At 34.7% G+C, this 23172-nt stretch overlaps 1 protein-coding gene across 7 annotated transcripts in view; it reads right to left on the bottom strand.

The window, feature by feature from the left end:
- The window catches only part of ATM (ATM serine/threonine kinase), a 154854-nt gene that overhangs the window by 38791 nt on the left and 92891 nt on the right, over positions 1–23172 (bottom strand). For 5 of the 7 annotated variants that reach the window (XM_055547803.1, XM_055547799.1, XM_055547801.1 and 2 more), the window contains 14 exons: positions 21952–22129; positions 19955–20042; positions 17203–17358; positions 14534–14642; positions 12884–12972; positions 12683–12785; positions 11894–12042; positions 10424–10528; positions 9065–9184; positions 5702–5936; positions 5061–5228; positions 3159–3272; positions 2407–2624; positions 920–1916 (listed from right to left, as the gene is read on the bottom strand). In XM_055547803.1, coding sequence (XP_055403778.1) covers positions 1598–1916; positions 2407–2624; positions 3159–3272; positions 5061–5228; positions 5702–5936; positions 9065–9184; positions 10424–10528; positions 11894–12042; positions 12683–12785; positions 12884–12972; positions 14534–14642; positions 17203–17358; positions 19955–20042; positions 21952–22129 — 2151 coding nt within the window. In that variant the 3' untranslated portion in view covers positions 920–1597. Of the gene's footprint in view, positions 1–580; positions 695–918; positions 1917–2406; positions 2625–3158; positions 3273–5060; positions 5229–5701; positions 5937–9064; positions 9185–10423; positions 10529–11893; positions 12043–12682; positions 12786–12883; positions 12973–14533; positions 14643–17202; positions 17359–19954; positions 20043–21951; positions 22130–23172 lie in introns of those variants that run through there. The other 2 variants (XM_055547810.1, XM_055547804.1) reach the window with 2 other exon arrangements.

Raw genomic sequence — 23172 nt, 5'->3', positions numbered from 1 at the left:
ACATTACTTTGCCAACAAAGGTCCATCTAGTCAAGGCTATGGTTTATCCAGTGGTCATGTATGGATGTGAGAGTTGGACTGTGAAGAAAGCTGAGCACCAAAGAATTGATGCTTTTGAACTGTGGTGTTGGAGAAGACTCTTGAGAGTCCCTTGGACTGCAAAGAGGTCCAACTAGTCCATCCTAAAGGAGATCAGTCCTGGGTGTTCATTGGAAGGACTGATGCTGAAGCTGAAACTCCAATACTTTGGCCACCTCATGTGAAGAGTTTTGTCATTGGAAAAGACCCTGATGCTGGGAGGGATTGGGGGCAGGAGGAGAAGGGGACGACAGAGGATGAGATGGCTGGATGGTATCACTGACTCGATGGACATGAGTTTGAGTAAACTCCGGGGGTTGGTGATGGACAGGGAGGCCGGGTGTGTTGCGATTCATGGGGTCGCAAAAAGTTGGAGACGACTGAGTGACTGAATTGAATGACTGACTGAAACTTTTTTGTGTTGCCACTTTCTGGAGTGGAACAGTAATATACAATAATATAAAAGAAAAGCAATTGTGGTTTGATTTTCACGTTTACTTACATTATTGAGGACTTCATGAAATCCTAGGCCTCCCATCATCTTTGTCCCCATTCTAGCAGCCAATTGGTACATAAGTGGCAAAAATTTGTATGATGGAATCTTCATTCCATCTCTCTGCCATTAAAAAAATACAAAATTAAAAAGCAATGCATTTCAACTAGCCCTCACATCTAAATAAATACAAAATGCTCCTCTATTAGTGCAATCATCAAGCAGACATATTTTTTCCTTATTATTTATCTCAAAGTCTAGATTGACTCACTGGTAAATCATGTTTGAACATGTATCAGATTGCATTTATTTATTTATTTTTTTTTGTTTGTTTGTTTGTTTTTTTTTTATTTTATTTTTAAACTTTACATAACAGATTGCATTTAGAAGTGGAATACTTGGTACTAATTATATTCCAGTGAATCCAAGGAGGACAAATGTTGATCTAAGGACTATTGTAATCTTGACTCCTGAGAAGTCAGTGTGAATAAAATGGAATAACTATTTTTCCGTACATACTAAAAGTAACAGGATTTAATGTACACTAGTAGCAGAAATTTGTTGTATCTGTTATGAATATTAACATTCGCTTCAACTAGAACTATTTTACTTTTAAACTTCAAACTGATTGACAACATAACTTTAGGTATCATTTAAGTATCATTAATAAATGACAGGGGATGACAGGGCATACTATTTAGGTGTCATTAATAAAACCCAAGATTTTTAAATAAAAATTTATAAAATTCTACTGCCTTAATGTTTTCTTAAAATGTTTTTTTTTTCCATTTACAAAAATAATTTATTGTAAAAAAAAAAAAAATCAACAGAAAATAATAAAGCAGGTGGAAAAAAAAACACCACCTGTGATCACATCATCTTTAACTGCTTTCCAAATCTACCTATCTAGCATTCTGGGTACTTTCCGATGGTAATTGGAATGCTACGGGAAAAGACTGACTTAATTCTCTCATATCCACATAAACCTACATCATTAGAGTTAACTAAGTATCTGTGTGTAGAACCCTAAACCAACTGCCAAGGATACAAAGTATACAAAATGCATGACATTTGAGGGGCTAATGGCTTAACTTTTAAAGCACAGGCTAGAATACCGGGTTGAAAAAGAAAACTTGCCTTCATCATGCCATTGACTTCAGAAACTCCAGAATTTTCAAGCCAGAGAGAACAAAGACGAAATATCCACATATCATGCCCTTCACCACTTAATAAACAATTGATGTAATTTTCAACTGCTTTACATAAGAAACGTTTACGATCCTCTTTCAATGCATGGAGTGCACATTCATCCAACTCCAGCTCTCGCTGAACCTTTACTGTGTATCTTACATTGGATAATTAAAATAAAACACAAAAGCCATTAAATTTTATAGAACTACAAAATCAAATAAGACATACAATATAAATGAAAAATCAGGTGTCCATCTTAGGAGAAAAAGCAAAATTCTAAGAATTATAAAGAGAATAAACTTACTTTTGTCTTTAAGTTTCTGCAATTCAAAAGCTATTTTAGGCAACCAAAGTGGACTCTAGCCAAGGTGTTTCATTAACTTTATTTTCTACTTACTGTAAACTATATATACGAAAAGCAGCTTTGAATAAAGGATTTAATTACATCAAACTAAGTAACTTCTCTCTAATTTTAACACATATCTCTTTTTCAACTAGGATATCAACAAACAAACTAAAAAAGCAAAACAAAGTTAACATCAGTATATTCCACAATTAGTATAGAGCCACAGCATGAATTCCTATCTGGTTCTGTGTACCTGTATAAATACTGTATATCTTGTTACTTGTAGACCCTCAGTTACCTGTTGGTCTGGATTTTATGTTCCCTAAGTAGGCCAACTTCCTCTTTGGCTCTTTTCAGGAGAGCTTGCTTGTTTTCAAATTCTGATGATTTCATGTAGTTTTCAATTCTTTGGTACTGAGTATCTGAGAACCGTGCTAATGAGAGAAATGCCTTCATTTTTCCATTTCTGAGCCCATCATTGCTTTCTCCATCATAATTTCCAGCAACTTCCACAGCCTTCAAGAAAAAAAAATCCATTTATATTTACAGATACTAAATGCATCTAAAGAATTACTCAGATCAAAGAAATATCCACAGTAATGTTTAACATATATATATATATGTATATAAGCTAAATTATACAAAATACAGTATTTCTTTGAGCTTTCAAAACAATTTTGACAGAGCAGAAACAACTGAAATAGCTAATATGTGTAAAGAATGGTAAAACTAAAAAAACATATTAGGCTTTTCATGTTCATTTATTAGTGAAGTAGCTATTTTTAAAATTAAACTATATGAATAAGAGGGAGAAACAGGAAGCTCAAAGGTGGTAGAAGCACTGGGTTGGGAAGATCCCCCGGAGGAGGGCATGGCAACCCACTCCAGTATTCTTGCCTGGAGAATCCCATGGACAGAGGAGCCTGGCAGGCTACAATCCATGGAGTCGTAAAGACTTGGACACCACTGAGCAACTTTCACTTCACTTCACTGAAAAGATCAAATGTATTCATGCTAAGCAACTCTATTAGGGCTCCTCAAAAACCTTACCTTTTCTAGATAGGTCTGCATGATGACTGCAGGATTTTCTAAGCAAGTTTCTGCTAACCAGGTGCCACAAACCCTTAGACATTCTGTGTATATAAGTTTTAAGTTGGGATCATTCTGTAAAGGAAAGCAAAGTCTTAAAATGTAATTCATTATCATGACTGTACAAAAATATCTTCCATGTAGGAAAAAAACAGGTTAAAAATGTCTTTCCTCTTTGGCGTTCAACTTACGATTATTTTAATAATTCCAAATATTTACTTTTATAGAATAATCATTCTCTACTACTATTACTATTACTATTATTGAAACAACTCACATTTATTGAGTACTTTTATATGCTTGACATTATTATTATATATAATATATAATAATTCATTTAATCCTCACAAGAATCCTATAAGAACAATTATTATCCTTAATTAGAAAACTACAACTGAAGTACAAAGAGGGTAGGTAACTTCAGGGTCCATCAGTTCAGTTCAGTCACTCAGTCGTGTCCGACTCTTTGCGACCGCATGGACTGCAGCACACCAGGCCTCCCTGTCCATCACCAACTCCTACAGTTTACTCAACATCCTGTCCATTGAGTTGGTGATGCCCTCCAACAACCATCTCATCCTGTCATTCCCTTCTCCTCCTGCCTTCAATCTTTCTCAGCATCAGGGTCTTTTCCAGTGAGTCAGTTCTTCATATCAGGTGGCCAAAGTACTGAAGTTTCAGCTTCAACATCAGTCCTTCCAATGAACACTCAGACTGATCTCCTTTAGGATGGACCGGCTGGATCTCCTTGCAGTCCAAGGGACTCTCAAGAGTCTTCTCCAACACCACAGTTCAAAAGCATCAACTTTTGGCCCTCAGCTTTCTTTACAGTCCAACTCTCACATCCATACATGACTACTGGAAAATCCACAGCTTTGACTAGATGGACCTTTGTTGGCAAAGTAATGTCTCTGCTTTTTAATATGCTATCTAAGTTTGTCAGAGCTTTTCTTCCAAGGAGCGAGGGTCTTTTAATTTCATAGCTGTCATCACCATCTGCAGTGATTTTGGAGCCCCAAAAAACAAAGCCAGACACTGTTTCTCCTGTTTCCCCATCTATTTGCTATGAAGTGATGGGACTGGATGCCATGATCTTAGTTTTCAGGGTCCATACTGTTAAGCAATATTTAAACAATCATACCATGTGAGCTCCCAGGACTTGGTATAATGATAAATTCTCTAATAACGGAGGATGTTATACAAGTTTCCATTATCCAAAAGTACAAAATGTTGATATTCACCTAGTAGGTGTATGTCAGAGGGACATCATTGAGTCCAAACCTTTAAAATACTTTATGATTCCTACAAATGCTGCTAAATTTGTCCATCATATGCTGGAGACAGAGTTGAAGAAGCAATCAAGTTTATGATAACTAATATAAAATATATATGTACATTATAGGTAATGGTAGATAAAATATCAGAAGTGATGTTTTCAAGGTCTTTGGATTGACAACCCAATTATTTCAACTTGCCTTTTAAAAAGTTTTATTCTCTTATGCATTTCCTCTTGCATTTTTTTGTCATTTCAAATCTATAGTAGCTATTTCATCTTTGTTTCCCACATACCCTCCTTGAATACTGTAGAAAGTTTTAAAAAAGTAAGGCTTATCATTGGGATAAATTAATCTATGATGAGATGGACTGATGGAAATGTTGTAAATAGGAAAAATGAATGCTGTCTAAACTTTTACAAATACTAATTTTCAAGACTCCTTTTTACAGTTTCTTGTTCATGGATCAGTAATTTCAAATCTTTAATAAAAATAGTAATTATATTAAAATTTATTTAAAATATTATAAAGCACAGTAATCTTTCTTATTACAGTAAATACTAATTCAACCAATAGAAAAATTGTGAACCTCTGTACAACTGGCATCCAGCTTCTTGATCATTTGCTTGAGAATACTCAGGGCAAGACTCTGTTCCTTTTTTGCCCAGAATACTTGTGCTTCCTCCAGTTGCCACTCAGAGACTCCACTACTAGCTGAATTATACTGTTTAATTTGAAATATTGCCCTTTCAGGGAGCTGAAATGAAAATAACAAATGGAAATAAATATTTTTACTATTACTACTACTACTTCTACTAATAAAAGCAGTCACCACCATTCACTAAGGACTTAATTTTTAAGACTGTCTTAAGTGCATCTCTCACTGCCTTTCCCAGCCCCCATATCTGCCTGTTTTTCTCTTTACATAAAGACATATATAATTATGTGTGTCTTTATACACAGTATATACAGTCACTGAAATGTTATACATATAGTAAGTTAGGTAGCTTCTCATTATTTAACCAGGAAATTGAGGATTAGAGAAAGACTTGTGCAAGACTCAAATTCAGGCCTAAATACAAAAGGGAAAATCTTAAACAACTATGCTATACAATGTTATAATAGCAATCTGTCTCTCAATGACATTTCTTTTTACTTATGCTTTCTATTTTCTAGGTAATAAAAAGGCAAGGTCAATGAGTGAGATGACAGAGTTTTAAATCTGATTACCTGAGTGTTCTTGAAAGTTCGAGCTAATACAGAGAGTTCTATAAGATGCTTGGTGAGAATGTCCTTAAAACACTCTCTTTGGGAGTTTTCCATTTCCTTTTCCATCAAGATCTCCAAAATAACTGTGCGTAGGGCCATTATAGGCTCCTGAAAACTAAAATCACTGTCTTTGAGAAGCTGGGAATGTTTCCACCACTTTATGTACACTTCAGAGGGCTGCTTATCTGTTACTGATCTGAAAGCCAAATCACAGGGTTCATATTAGCAACAGAAATGAAAAAAAAGGTTCTATCATGCAGGTTCTAAAAGTTAAGATTTAATAAACACTAAAGGAATTTTTGCAGCAACATGACTGGAACTTCTGAAATAAACACATTAGCAACATAAATGAAAAAAAAGGTGCTATTACGCAGGTTCTAAAATTTAAGATTTAATAAACACTAAAGGAATTTTTGCAGCACCATGACTGGAACTCCTAAAATAAACGAAAATAAGAATCAAAGTTTAGAAACCTACAATATGGTCAGACCTCTGAGGGTCAGTCAGCAGAGAACAGATGATGAACATTTTAAAATTTTCTTTCTTTTTTAAAATTGAAGCACAGTTGACTTACAATATTATAGTAGTTTCAGGTATATAGGAGAGCGAGTCAATATTTTTATAGATATTACTTTCAAGATATTCTTAAAAATACTCTTCAACCTCACAAAAAGCAGCACTTCTAAATTAACATTCTTCTGAAATGAGAACACATTTATCAGGCCTCTCACTCAGAACATCTACACCTCTAGTACAACTTCAATGATCCTTCAAAGAGGACAGTCAGCAAGGAAATGAAATAAACTCATTCATTATCTACCGTACCCATCAGGCACAGGGCATGATTCTGCAAAGCCGTTAAAGAAAGCACAATCCAATGAAGGAAATGCTGGCATCTGGCAAAGGTTTCATATACCAATATTATTTATTAAAGGAAGAGAAAATACATCTTGTACAATTAGTTCATATGAGCAGAGTGCTTCCCAGATGTTCAAATTAAGCAATACTGTGCAATCCCTCAGGAGTACTATATGGGGAGAAAAGTGAAACTGAAGTCGCTCAGTCGTGTCCAACTCTTTGCAACCCCATGGACTGTAGCCCACCAGGCTCTTCCATCCATGGAATTTTCTAGGCAAGAGTACTGGAGTGGGTTGCCATTTGAAGCAGGGAAACTCAGAAGATGACCTTATGGTGATGTAGGAAATGAAAGTTCTTTTAGTTGCTTGATTAAAGAAGGAAACAGTAACACAAATTCACAGGAACCAAAACTTTAATTCCTCCCAAAATGATCTTAAGAGCAGTGGGTCTCAAATTTTCTAATCTCAGGAAATCCTTTATACCAATAGTCCCCAACCTTTTTGGTACCAGGGATGGGTTTTTGTGGAAGACAATTTTTCCACAAACTGGGGAGTTGGTGGGGTGGATGGTTTGGGGTTGATTCTCATAAGAGCTCACAACCTAAATATCTTGCATGTGCAGTTTAGTAGGGTTCATGCTCCTATGAGAATCTAAGGCGGCTGCATGCGAGCCTTGGGGAAAGATTATAAATACAGATGAAGCTTCACTTGCTTGCCTGCCAGTTTACCTCCTGCTGCGCGGCCTGGTTCCTAACATGCCATAGCCCGGTTTGGGGACCCTTGCTTTACACTCTTATAAATTAAGGAAGACTCCTAAAGAGCTTTCATTTACAGTTCAGTTCGGTGGCTCAGTCATGTCCTACTCTTTGCGACCCCATGAATTGCAGCACGCCAGGCCTCCCTGATACTTATTAACATTTGGGCTTCCCTAGTGGCTCAGATGGTAAAGAATCTGCCTGCAATGCAGGAGACCTGGGTTCGATCCCTGTGTTAGAAAGATCCCCTGGGGAAGGGAATGGATACCCACTCCAGTACTCTTGCCTGGAGAATTTCATGGATAGAGGAGCCTGGCAGGCTACAGTCCAAGGGGTCACAAAGAGTCAGACATGAATGAGTGACTAAACATTTTCACTATTAATATTTACCTTATTAGAAACTAAAACTGAGAAAAATGTAACATGTATTAAAATTTATTTTAAAATAAGAATAATAAATCAACTATATATCACACAAAATTTAGTGAGATTCACATTTCTATGAATCTCTTTGATGTCTGGCTTAATGGAGGCACTTGAATTCTCATCTCAGATTCTGCATTTAGTTTGCTGTGCTATGATGTTTGGTTAGAGAATGTGAAGAAAATCTAGCCTCATACAGATACAGAAAAGGCAGGACTATGGTAACAGTCTTTTCAAATAATTGTAGGTATTCTCTGATACCTCACCAAAATGTCATTATACCTCATGAAAGAATGAAAGCAAAAAAAAATAAATAAATAAGATTTTTCTATAATTTTAACAATAGTTTTAATTTCATGAACCCCTGAATGGATTTTAGGGCCTGCAGGATCTCTACACTACATTTTGTGAACTGCTATCCTAGAACACAGGTATTTGTTACCAATTCGTCAAATTTTTCTTCCTTAAAATTCCCTAGCAGAGAAAGATCCAGAAATACTGCAAAGTGAAATGACTTCCTTTCCACCATTATAAGGGGCAGTCTCCCTTAAACACTCCATATTCATTAACATTGACTGTTTACTAAGAATTAGTCACCACAAAATAGCACTAGGGATACAAGAAGAAATAAGTCCCACTTTTAGGAATCTTCTAGTATAGCATCGGAGAAGGCAATGGCAACCCACTCCAGTACTCTTGCTTGGTAAATCCCATGGACGGAGGAGCCTGTTAGGCTGCAATCCATGGGGTTGCTAAGAGTCGGACACAACTGAGTGACTTCACTTTCACTTTTCACTTTCATGCATTGGAGAAGGAAATGGCAACCCACTCTAGTGTTCTTGCCTGGAGAATCCCAGGGCGGGGGAGCCTGGTGGGCTGCCGTCTATGGGGTCGCCCAGAGTCGGACAAGACTGAAGTGACTTAGCATAGCATAGCATAGTATAGCATGGCAGAGTATACATAAAGTAACAGTAATGCAATGCAGTACTAAAACAGTGGAGTATATACAATATGCTATGATAAAAAACATGAGAAATAATTTCATCTAGGGTGGAACAGGGGAAAAGCTGTAAAGAGAAAAACACAAAGTTAAATTTAAAAACTTGAATTTTTACAATGAGTATTTTTGAAAATGTTTATTTTAACAAGATCACAGTTCTTTGGTCAACTTACTTATACTGTGATAAAAGGAAAGGAACCTATGGCTGGCCTCTATATAGTTTTTATTTTTTAAAGTCACTTTGGTAACAGGTTGTGCTTTGGGATACACAGTCACTTGAATCACATACCTTGAGAAAAGTTCTCCAATGTTTTCAAGCTCTCCAATGGCCTGCAATCTGCTAAGTGTAGGGTAGAGGGAATACACAGACTCAAGACTGCCCTTACACAACTCTTCCACTTCTTTAACTCTAGTAGCAAAAAAGACAAGATACTTGAAAACTAAGATAAAATTTTTTTACAGAAGATAAAAGTTGAGTTCTCATTATAGACCTTTGTGTTGATTTAATGATAGCAATATTCAGAAGCACCAGCATAAGGTAGTGAAAACAAAGTAAGCCTTGGAATTGCACGACTGAGATCTAAATCCCAGTTTTGCCAGTAATGACTGTATAACTTTGGGCACATTACTGGATTCCTCTAAAACAAAGTTTTTTCACTTCCAGAATTATTTTAAATGTTAGAGAATACATACAGAAAAAGTCTAACAAAGTAGCCACCACATGATAAGCACTTAAATGGTAGTATTACTTCTGTAAAAAAAATACAGGATTTCTTAGGTCACAACTAGTTACATTTGTTTAGCCTGTTATAGTTAAGCTCTTTTTTGCGTATGATCTCATTTGTGCCTCAGACCAAGCCTGTAAGTACTAACCTTTAATCACCATTTTACAAAAAGAACATTAAATGCTAAGAGAGGTAAATGACACACAACCACTAGAGATAAGATTAAAATTCTCAGTACATTTGTCCAGGAAGAGAACCAAGGGATGGGAAACATTAAGACTTTTCAGGGTTCAGCATAAATTGATCATGGTTCCAAAAGGAAATTTTATTTTTAAAGATAGCATATATTTGAACCACATAAGCAAAGAAAAATGTATTATATAAGGAAAAAAACAAAAAAACTTATGTAAGTACCTAACATATGAGAATGCTCTTACATTTAAAACAAAAAATTTAAAGGTATACATAAACATTTGTGTGTACACATATGTGTGTATATATATATGTATATATATTTTGACAAGTGTATGTTAAAGAATTCTTTCATATAAAGCATTCAAAATATGAAGATACAGAAAACAATTGTTAAGACAAGAACACTTGTAATTCTTATGCAAACATGTTTGCAAAAGATAAAATTCATCTGAGCACTCACTTCTCAGATGCGGAAAAGCTATGAAATTGTCAACTGTTGAGTATTTCCTCCCACTTTGGAAATTCTGAGTTTCAACAACGATTGGTATGAATTATGAATTACACAAGGAATTTTTTTTAAGGAAGTAAAGGGAATGACAAAAAACAACCTGACCAAAGCTATCAGGTCCTCTCCTTTCACCACTGCAAATCTTTGTACTGAAATTATTCTTCAGGTTTTCAGAAAAGAAGCAATGTTAAAATACAATAACTTTTCCTTTTTACAATACCTGGCATGTTTGAGACTTTCATAAAAAGTGGAGAATTCTCTGTCTCTTAGAGACTGCAGAGCATTGTACAACAACTCGTGGTAACTGGTTCTTTCCACTCCTTTGCTGTGAAATAATTAAACAATTAGAGAAAAAAAATATATTTAAAAACAGAGAATCCTGGTGTGTGTGTATAAACAGCTTCACCAAGAGGCAACATTTTAAACTACAATTAGAATTATCTCCATTTAAAAAATGCATTTCTAGAAAATTTGGTAAGAATCATGAAGAATTCTGTGGATCTTTTAATTCTTCAAGCAGAAAAAAAAGTAAATTTCTCAGATTTTTTTTTTCATGCTCTAAACATGTTATATTCCCATTTGTTTATTAGATGAACACCTACTATGTGCCAGGTACTAGTCACCAGGTTCTAGATGCAGTGAGTTCATTAGTAGACAAGTCAGATTAGGCCCCCATTTTCATGGAGTTTATGTTCCGGTTTGGAGATGGACAATAAATAAGAAAAATACCACGACAAAGGACATGTAGAAAAGTAAAACAGGGTAACAAAACAAATGACGGAGTGGTTACTTTAGAACGGAAGGTCAGAAAAATCTTTCTGAATATGTCACATTATTAAATTACAATCTGACAAGTAGCCACCTTCATGGTAAGAGGAGAAAAAAGAAGATATATATTTAAGGCTTTTAGGTACAAACAGTTTGGCTTAATGGGAAAAAAAAAACAAACAAGGAGCACTATGTGGCAGAAATATAGTATGCAAGGAGAAAAATAGCATATGGAGATTCAGAGGCAAGTAGGAATCAACTCACAGAGTACACTGTTTCTAAAATATGACTGCATACCTCTGATTTTACAGCAATCTAACAGTTTGAAATCTGAAAGTCATTCTAATTAATGAATTTTTTTTCTATGAAAGTGATTAAACATACAATTAATGTGATTTAATTATTCTTTGGTTTATATCATCAAAAGACTTTTACATGAATACACAATCTTTTATTAGATTAGGTGCTTGGCTTTTCATTCAGAACACATGGGGACATTACATGTAGGCTAAAGTCATTATCTTCCTATGCTATTGATTTAGCAGTTTTTTATATAAATTATTTCACAAATAAACAGTCTTTTGTGTACCATCCAGCCAACAAAAGTGCCAGCTGAATAAATAAAATGTTTGCAGCAGGTAGTGGGAAGGGAAATACCTGACTTTCTCTTTGGATTTGTAAACAATACGTGAGAAGATTCTCATGAGAAAATAACTTTTATATTTCTCTTTTCAAAAATATCATGAGGGTAGAGGTGGAAACAGAATGCAATTCAAGCCTATGTACACTGCTTATTGCTATGTTATTCAAGCATTTAGCTTAACAGTATCTACAAAACATAAAAACACAACTCCCACTATAAAAACAGCTCATTGTTTGTAACTAGAGAAATGGCAATATTAAATGTCTAAATTGTTCTTACTTGACAGAAATGCAGTGGTCCCACTGCATATTCCTCCATGCTACTTGGTAATGAAGTTCCTGTAGTTCAGCACACCACTCTTTATTTTCATGATCTAATCCTCTTAAATAGATGGAAAGAATATGGCAGAGTCCCAAATTCTGCAAGGCCTGAGCAGGAGTTTAAAAAATAAAGAAAAGTAAAAAAATAACAATACTAGAGAAACAAAAAACAGCAATCAAACATAAAAAGTAACTTTCAAAATTTTAGTAGTTTGCAATATCACTTAAATTCCCAAAATATTGTTTGTGTGTTCCCCCTAAAACACAAAGACAGAGCTCAAAGGGCTCTGATATTTGATAAAAGAATGGTTAAGGAATATTAGCCAGGAATATTAGTAATGATACTTACCATACTTACTAATGATACTTATTAATAATGATATTATTAGTAATGATACCCAGAAATGATAACTTCTTGGACAAACTCTAGTTCAAACTATGAGAAATAGTTTACATGAGATTTTCCATACAAAGGACTTAATTCACGACCAGGCACATTGTATACAGTTCAAGAAATGCCTTCTATTGTTAGCTAAGAAGATTATGACCAACAAATCTATACTATCTTTCCGGTCAGTCATCTGTCCAATTTACCTGTGTATCCTTCTGAGTTTTAATCCCAGTGAAAGAAAAATAACCTTCCGTCTTAGTCCTAGAGTTTATCTGTTTGTGTAAATAGTCCACTGATATACTGAAATAATCTGAGTGCTATACAAGTAGTGCTTTACTAAAGCAGAAAAAAAAGTACCTGAATTATTCCTGCCTGACGAGTTGATGAGGAGATTGTGGTCTCAAGGTCATATGTTACTAGGGCTTTCCCCCACATTGCTTCATGTTCATATGTTCGTAGTCTATAAGAAAAGAGTTTTTAAATGCCTTGAGTTCTATATGCATGTAACTTCTCTCGTAACAGAATTACTATAGCATTATCTATGAAAAAGCAATTTACCTAGTAAGGGGTTGTAACATTTTCCCTCCACCACAGCCATAAAGACTATCTGGCTCTCCTATACTTCTGTAGATTTCTAAAAGCAAATCCTAAAAACAGAAAATTTTTTTTTAAAAATTGAAGGGAAAAAATATCAGTTTATGAATTTAGGAAATTTAAATTATATAACATGTTATAAAGGTAAAATATAATGATATTGAAATATATACTAAAGATATGGATTACCAACACAACAAACTGATCTGAGACAACAGAATGACTATGGACTACTTGAAGAGAATTGCTCACAATTTAATGAATTAGATAAGATATAAATCTCAACCTATGATGCTTCTAACACAAAAAAACCCATGAAAACAAAAGCAAACAATCCTGTCAACAGCTAAACCTGTACATGGGAAAATGAAGTTCTAAACACAAACTGATATTGGCATGTTTATCATTCTAATCAAATTGTTTCTATTCATAAGGGTGAAATCAAGCCCTCAAGTGTTGGAACATTTAGTCCTGAAGCTAGCACAGCACCTGGAGCACAGGGATACTCCAAAAACTCAGAAAAGAGGGTAAAACTATAAACTAGCAAAATAGGGAAGGAAAAAAATCAGGAAAACAATATCAAAAAGGCAGACAGAACGTATTTCAAGTAAGGCATAGTTGATGGTCTTAAGTGTTGATGAAACATGAAGGAAGAGGTTGAATGAAAGGTGAGGGCTAGACTTAGCAACATCAAGTTTATGAGTGACATTAGCAGGGTGCTATCCAGTGGAAATTCTTTCACAAGGTTTGGCTGTGATGGGAAGGGAGAAAAAAGGGTGTCACCTTAAAGAGAACATAAGGAAAAGGGAAATGATTTGTGTGCATTTGAAGGAGAATGTTTTTAATATGAAGAGTCTGAAATGTTTGAATATATTGAGAAGCATGGCACAATAAAAAAATAAAGTTCTTGACAGTTGAAAAACAAAGCACAGAAAAAAGGGCAGCAGGAGAAACTGTTCCTCTGCTTTAACAAAAGGAAAGATTACAGTGGGAGCAGATGCAGGAAGATTTCTATGTTTGACAGTGTCATATGGTGGCACTTCCTATCTATGTCCCCTATTTTGTCTAAGAAGTAGGAGACGCACTGAAAGCAGAGGAGAGAACATCAGAGGTGTAAGCAGACTGAAGAAGATCAAACTCATTTTAAAGGAAGAATAGGTCAAATTAAGAGTCAAATTTAAATTTTTAAATTTAAAAATTTACAGAAGAAGCAATCTGCCCTGAGATGTGATATACATTAAACAAGTAAACAAATAAAAATATAAATGTTAAGTGCTATGAAGAAAATAAAGAGTACTATAGCAGAAAAATATATGGTATAATTCACCCTACGAGATAGGTGGTTGTACTTTCATCTTTCTGATAAAGGAACTTAAAGTTGAAAAGATTAAGTAATTTCTGGAAGATTAAACAACTAAGTGGTTGAATAAGGATAGAACTCATTTGCCTAATCCAAGGCCTAAACTTCAAACCATGAATTTAACATATTTGACAGTCCAAAAGGTAACTTCCGTTTGAAAATCAAATGACAAATCTATATAGTCTTTATAACAAAACAATAGTCCAAAGTGTAAAACAAATATTAACATTTATAATAAAGTCTATAATATATACCTGTAAACTTATCCCAGTTTCTTCCTTACTTTTTTCACTCAAACTGGAAATAGTTGTACTTTGGCTTCCTTCTTCAAATGTAAGACTTCTGTTTGTCATAAGAGCATCTCTTTTAATGGGAATATACTATTTTGAGGCTTGCTAATATGTATACCATAAACTTTGAAAGAAAAAACTAACAAAGGTTACAAATAAAATATAATGAACCATTTATACTTGAAAACAATACCAAGCCTAGAATAGAAAAGGAATTTGTGAGTATTAGGTCTTTGAATGAGAATTACATTTTAACCACAGTCTCACTTATGGAAAAGCTATATGCCAAAATATGCTTATTTTTTACAGAGCTTAAACATAGAGCAGAAGCCCTTGAGTTCAATTCCTAAATGGTCCATCAGTGATTTTACCTGAAGTTTAACCTCATTGGGGCTTCCCTAGTGGCTCAGAGGGTAGAATCTGCCTGCACTGTGGGAGACCTGGGTTTTGATCCCTGGGTCGGGAAGATCTCCCAGAGAAGGGAATGACTATCCACACCAGTGTTCTTGCCTGGAGAATTCCACAGACTGAGGAGCCTGGCAGGCTATAGTCCATGGGGTTCAAAAGAGTCTGACACAAATGAGCGACTTAACACTTACTTAACTTTAACCTCATTAATAAACACAGGCATGCAAATTAAGACCACACCTGAGATACCACTTAACACTTGATAATTTGGCAAAACTTAAGAAATCTGATAGTGTTGAAAAGGAAGTGGACCAGTAGAATCACAGGTAATAAGTAACAGACTTAGAATTGTCTACATTTTGCTATTAAGTAACTTGAATAGGAAACCTAAGACAGCAATTCACTTTTTTGACCTGATAGTGTTTGTAAACTGTTGATTTGTATTTTGCTTTTATACTTTTCCTGATCACTTTAGATTTACCAAAGTATCAGTTCACCTGAGTCACTGAAGAAAATCAGCATTCCCTACCCTTTCTATGGCAACCCACTCCAGTATTCTTGCCTGGAGAATCCCATGGACAGAGGAGCCTGGCAGGCTACAGTCCATGGGGTTGCAAGAGTTGGACACGACTTAGCGACTAAACTACCACCACCCTTTCTATACACCTCATGTCTGTTTGCCCTTCCCTGGCCATTAGGCATTTGAAAAAAAATCAGATTGTCAAAGCAAAGAGCAAGTCCCATTTAATTGAAGCACTTCTCCCCTAAAGCTAACCAAAATAAAATCCAGGCACCTTTGCTTGTTAAGCAATTTTGCAAAAATTTGCCACATTCTATATAATCACTTATTCTCAAATTAAAAGAGCTTTTATTTATACTCAGATAAGAACTGTTATTAACCCCTGATTAGTAAAAAATGTTATTCTATGGAACCAAGATACTGAGGTGCACTCAGATTAAAATTACTACAAAGTATGCAGGGTTTCTGCCAAATTTTTAAGACCTAAAGTAGTCAAAAATCAATTTCTTAGTCATTTTACTTGTCTTTGTACAAAGTAAAGTCTTAAGTGCTCACAAATATGTCAATTACACATTATACACATGATCTACACACTGTCGATTTTTGGGGGTATTTTAATAAAATCTAGAAATTACATTCCAATTCTATTACACTACAGTTGATAAGTATACTGATATATAAGGGTATACTGATCACACTGTAGATTTTTAACAGTTTTTAATGGAAAAGGAGAAATTAAAACAAATGAGAGCATTAAGCAAACCAGTCCAAGTCTACTAAATTAATCATATCTGAACTAGGATCTGAACTCTGGTGCCTGGTTTTCCACAATCCAAAAACCATACTGCTTTCAGCTTACTGATAATCCAAAATAGAAATTATAGGTAGCAAGCATAAGAAATGCATCAATATAACACTTCTTTGCTATTTTAATTTTGCAGTATGAGTGATTTCATGGTGGGAAAGTGAGGCTAACTATAAAAATAAATATTTACTGTAAAGCAATTATTCTCCAATTAAAAATTAATTAATTAATTAATTAAAAAATAAACACTAAGCTATTTCAAATGAACAAAGATTTGAGGAAGGCCATTAGGACAGTAAACTGTATTTTTTACTTTTCAACTTTCTTGGCTATTTTTTGCTTTTCTCTATTATCTAAGATTATACCTGTTAAACTCATACAAGAGTTCTAACTCAGAGAAAAAGCAAAATAAAGAAGCAGGAATCCAGGTAGACACCAAAACAATGAAAGCGATTTAGCCACAGAAAGCAATCAGGTTACATTACTTCTAGTCAATAAGTAAAATGGATCTTGAATAAAGTGAGGGAACAGTGGTAAACTTAATTTAAAATTAGGGAATCATTCAACCATTTGAAAAATAATTAGTGATCACTTATATAAAGTTCCCAATGCTAGTTACTATGGGGAATACAGAGAAAAATAAGGATGATCTCTGTCCTCCAGAAGTTTGTTATCTGTGTAATTTTTATAATTATTGAGTAATAAACATCTCTAGTTCAGGGCAGAACTGCTTATTTCTTTAACATACTTTTATTATCATTTCTCCTTAAAAGGTAGAAAGTGTTTATTTAAAATATCTTTTAAATGGGAGAGTGGAAGTAAAACACATCTTTAATATATACCTTTAATGAAACAATGTCGACACCAATTTTACAAACCAAGACTTCCAAATCCTATTACCTTTTCTCTTGATCATCCAAGTTCTTCTTATCTGCATAGATTTCTGCATAGAGCAATGCTGTAAAATGAGCAGCACAAGACTGAGCTACTTTGGCAACCTCTAGATAATTCAACTCCAGCCAGAAAGCATCATCAAAAACTGTTCCTAAAGAAGGTCTAAAGAAAAAATTTAAATATAGTCATGTCCATTTCTTTGACTTACATACCAAAAGTATATTGATATAGAATACAATGGTAGCCAGCGCTAGTTAAAAAGAAAATTACATTCAAATAACCGAAAACCACATATCCCCAATATATAACAATAAACACCTAAGATAACATAGCTAAAGAGTTCCAGCACTTTTTTGGGATCACATACCTATTAGAAAATCTGATAAAAGCTATAGGCCATCATCCCATAAAAATTTGAGGTTCATACTTGGCCCCCCACTGAGGGATCCATGGACCATAGGCTAAGAATAGGCTATACAGTATACAGTAAAAATACATACACAAGTGTTTTCAAATGATCAATTTAATGAAAATATTGTTTCTTCTCAGACACTTTTACATTTCTTTCTATTGCAGTTAATTTTCTTCTGAGTTAATTGCCTAGGTTGAGGTTATTTAACAAAAATCTTCCACGGTGATAACAGTAGGCCGTTACTGGAAGGGATGACATTATCTTTCTCAAAACAATTTTATAGAAATGTGACAAGGCACTAGTTAAGAAAATTGGTATTAAAGCAGGAAACTCTAGCTAAAATCAAATCCAGCTGGATTACCTACTACAAGCTGTATGAATTTTGGCAAATTAACCTCTTAAGCCTCAGTTTCTTCATTTGCAAAACGAGGAAACAATATATACCTCAGAGAACAGCTATAATGAGCAAATAATGCTTACAAAGATGAATAAAGTGCCTATCACATAGCCAAGACTTAACTATTGCTATTCTGAGAAACCAGTCCATCCTAAAGGAAATCAGTCCTGAGTGTTCATTGGAAGGATTGATGTTGAAGCTGAAACGCCAATACTTTGGCCACCTGATGCGAAGAGCTGACTCATTTGAAAAGACCCTGATGCTGGGAAAGATTGAGGCGAGAGGAGAAGGGGACGACAGAGGATGAGATGGTTGGATGGCATCACCGATTCAATGGACATGAATTTGAGTAAACTCCGGAAGTTGGTGATGGACAGGGAGGCCTGGCATGGTATAGTCCCATGGGGTCACAAAGAGCTGGACAAGACTGAGCGACTGAACTGAACTGAACTGATTCTGAGAAACATGAACCTGAACTCAAGTCCTTACGCTTTATTCTATGTCCCAGCCATACTCTCTCAAGAATCTTCTTTAAGGCCTTATTCAGAATAAAAACTTAATATTGAGAAATTTTATCTTCTTGAAGGCTAACCAAAGTAAATACTACTCTAACTCAATGGTAAATATAAAATGAATAATTCAGAGGTGAAACTATATCCCAACACTGAGAAAAGAGATGCTGCCAGTTTAAGTTTTGAATGGGTTTTCTCACAAGAGGATTCAATACAAAACAATATAGTGAATCAGTAACTTTCTAACCAGAAACACAAACACCGAAAGGCCTAACACTTCTTTTTCTAAGCATGAGATGGCAAGGATGAAGAGGATACAGGGGGAGTAAAATTTTAAGATGTAAACGCATTTCGGTCAAAAAATTTTTCCAAATTCCACTACCAATTTTTCTCCCACTATTCCCTCCCATTCTTTATCAGTCACTGCCACTACCACCGTACAAACTAATGAGACATCAATGCCTACCTATTCAAGTTAAAGGCCTACTACATTATTTCTTTAAGGTTCTGGTCAACTCTGGAGCAGTACAAATCTGTCAACCATCCTCTCTATCAATTCCTGTACTCATTGTTAAACATCTCAAAAAAAAAATTAATAGGAACAAAAATACTGAATTATAAAGCAATTTATCAGAATCAAGAAAATAAACACTGCTATAGACAGTATCACTATATAGAAGCACAGATTTTGAGGACCATGTTACACAGTAAAGAAACTTGTGCTTCATAATAAAGATAAATAAAGGAACTTTTTACATAATTCTAACTACTTTTGAGACAAAAGTAAAGAAAAAAGTTAAAAGAGGAGCAATGCAACTAAAAGTAACCTGGAAAATCACTATTCCTTTTCCATTACTATAAATGAAATAAACTAAAGCCCCCAAAGACTGAATGATTTAGCAAAGATAACACTGTTACTATTATAGTTGGGGCTAGAATTCAGTGCTCAGTCGCTCAGTTGTGTCCAACTCTTTGTGACCCCAAGGACAGTAGCCTGCCAGGCTCTCTGTCCATGGAATTCTCCAGGCAAGAATGCTGGAGTGGGTTGCCATTTCCTTCTCCAAGAATTCAGAGTTCCTACAGTATTCAAACTCTTGTAATTTATCTTGTAATAATCTATAATGGAAAACAATCTGAAGAAAAAATACATATACATAACTGAATCACTTTGCTGAACACCAGAAACTAACACAATATTATAAATTAACTATACTTCACTTAAAAAAGTATTGAGAGTTCCTGACATTGATTTCACCAAAGCTCCACCCTGAATGTGGATTTATTCATATGGATTTATTTCAAGGAGATATAAGCACCACACATATTAAATACAGCACCTTACAACAGCATTACCTCAAATAATCATGTTAAAATTCAGTCAGCAATAACAAGTTATACTTCTAAATACCCAAACTCAAGAACCAGTAGTCACATTACCTCTTTTGTCTCCTCATGTAGTCCACAACAGCAAGCATCGTTCTTTGTGATTTTTTATCCACATGGCATCGAAAAAAGTGCTCTGACTCTGACAAAGAAAGAGATGTCCCATCAGTCCCAGACAGGTGTGCTTAGGTGTCCTCTTCCTTTTGTCTGGGATTGTCTTCCTCTACACTATAAGGTTCTAGCACAAAATGGGCTCTTAATATGAATCAACAAACGGAATTTAATGACATTTCTTTTTCTTTTAAAAGCAACTATATGCTTAATAAGATTAAGAATTTAACTGTAATTTATATTTTATTTCTGAAGAGGACTAATTCATTGATTTAGTAACTATTTACATAGGACTTTTTAATGTACTAGGTAGGTGCTCAGTATACAATGGTATAAGAAAGACTATTTTTGACCAAATGGAACTCAATGACTAGCCTAAGAGACTCTTAACATAGTGTGATGTGTGTTATGATAGAGAAAGTTTAGAATATCAGAGAGGCATATAAAAAAAGAACTCTAAACAAGAAGAGTTTCACAGAAAAGAATGGTATCTGAAAAACTAATGTTTCATTTGGAGAGGAAGAAAGAATAGTGTTCCAGACAACAGTAAGATGGCTGAAACAAGAACGAACATGGAGAATTTACTGAAAGATTTCACTGTATTGAACCACAGAGCTGGAAAGCAGCTGTGGACAAAGAAAAATAGATGGACTAATGTTATTTATAAAACAGAACTCCCAGGATTTGGTAATCAGATGAGACATGTGAGAAAGGTTTCAGGCTTAAACCACTGCATGCTCTTTACTGAAAGGAGGAGGCTGGGGGACAGAGGTGAAGATGATAAATTAACCTTCGGACAGTTGAATTTGAGATGTACATAGGACATTCAAATGAAGGCAGTGAGACTTATAGACATCAGAAAAGAAACCATTTGACAGACATCTATATATTTTCCAATAGTAGATTTTACATGTGAAATTTAAACTTTCATTTACAACAATAAAAATACTGGCATAAAATAAAACTGGCTGGTTTTATGTTTGAAAGGCTATAGCACAAACATGCATAAACAACTGATAAAGATGAAAAAAAGCCTTAGTCAACTGTACTGGTCCTGAAGTACGGTATGTGAATTTGTACCTAGTTTTATGTTTGTACATAAAATACATTAATAATACATATTCAGGACGTATTAATCTGTAAGTTAACATTACAGATCTATAAATCTTTTCCTTTTCTCAAAATTAGGTTTGAAAAACTGACCAACAATGAGCCCTCAACAATGTATTGATGCTATTGTTTAGTTGCTAAGTCACGACTGACTCTTTTGCGACACCGTGAACTATATATAGCCCACCAGGCTCCTCTCTCCATAAAATTTACCAGGCAAAAATACTGGAGTGTGTTGCCATTTGCTTTTCCAGGGAATCTTCCCAACCCAGGGATCGAATTCACATCTCCTGCATTGGCAGGCAGATTCTTTACCACTGAGCCACCAAGGAAGCCCATGTGTATTCAATTCTTGGTTTAACTTCTCCTGCAATAACCTCTCAGCATGGGAAATACTTCTTATACAACAGCATGGAAGGAGGGTAAGTTATAAAAGTTTAAGGAAAACATAGTCTAATTTTTCTTTTAAAAAAAAACTAATGTATATGCCAAATGTTAATTGTAGTAATTCCAGATCACAGAACTATGAGTAATTCTGCCAGCAACAAGCACAGTGTTTAATATGCACTAAATACTCAATCAGTTGCTCCATTAATATTAGTCTATATTTAATGAGAGGGTACTATGCATTAAGTATTATCCTAGGTGTTTTACACACAATATTTCATCGAAAACTTGTTAACAACTTTTAACTTCATTTTACAGATGGCAGAATAGATGTTTAGAGGTTATGAGATTAAGCCTACAAAGCGCCTTGATGGGACTCAAACAATATCTTTCTCTAGAAATGAGACTTAAACAGTATAAAGTTGAGAAATTTAACAGAATACCTGAATCCAAATTTGCAGGGGTTGTGGATCGGCTTGTTTGTGAACAGTGTTTGAAACAGCTAGTGAAAAATCCCTGAATGTGTGTAGAAAGGAGATTTCTCCATGATTCATCTGTATCTTGTAGTAGAATATCATGAATCAAGTATGGAAGCACAGTCTGACAAAAGTCAGTTTTCACCTAAAATATACAAATATATCCAATCAATAGTTTTGAGTAAAAACATTTTACTTAAAATATTCATTCCCTGTTTTTTTTTTTAAACAAATTTTACTAAATTTTTATTTTGCAATGACCTTGAAACAACTAACACATACACATAAAAAAACTCTTAAAATATTTTTATTCCTCCTCCAATATTCAATGTGTTCTCTCTCTTTTTTTTTTTTAACTTTATTGTATTGGTTTTGCCATACATCAACATGCACCTGCCACAGGTGTACACGTGTTCCCCATCCTGAACCCCTCTCCCACCTCCCTCCCCGTACCATCCCTCTGGGTCATCCCAGTGCACCAGCCCCAAGCTTCCTGTATCCTGCATCAAACCTGGACTGGTGATTTGTTTCTTATATGATATTATGCATGTTTTAATGCCATTCTCCCAAATCATCACCCTCCTCTCTCTCCCACAGAGTCCAAAAGACTGTTCTATACATCAGTGTCTCTTTTGCTGTCTCGTATACAGGGTTATTGCTACCATCTTTCTAAATTCCATATATATGCGTTAGTATACTGTATTGGTGTTTTTCTTTCTGGCTTACTTCACTCTGTATAATAGGCTCCAGTTTCATCCACCTCATTAGAACTAATGCAAATGTATTCTTTTTAATGGCTGAGTAATACTCCATTGTGTATATGTACCACAGCTTTCTTATCCATTCATCTGCTGATGGACATCTAGGTTGCTTCCATGTTAATGACATAAGTCATGAACTCTATAAACTACTAAAAAATATACAAAAAAACATATGTACCAGGTAGTGTTGTTTTTTTTAATCAAACTAACCTAGAATATCTATATAGAACATATATATTATACTGAAATAGTTCATTTCCAGTCAAAGCTATTTGCATATAGTGAAATAGGATATTGCTTACAAATAAAATTATTATGTGACTATTGTAAAAAATATTTGATACGTGAAAAGTGTTACTAATAACAGATTTGACAAAGGGGAAAATGAGGATCAACATTTAAGAAAAAAAAGCTGAAAACAGGATTT

This window comes from Bubalus kerabau, chromosome 15, assembly GCF_029407905.1.
Source record: "Bubalus kerabau isolate K-KA32 ecotype Philippines breed swamp buffalo chromosome 15, PCC_UOA_SB_1v2, whole genome shotgun sequence".
NCBI lineage: Eukaryota > Metazoa > Chordata > Mammalia > Artiodactyla > Bovidae > Bubalus > Bubalus kerabau.
Note: the sequence above shows the minus strand (reverse complement) of the source record. Positions and strands in the feature narration are given on the sequence as shown.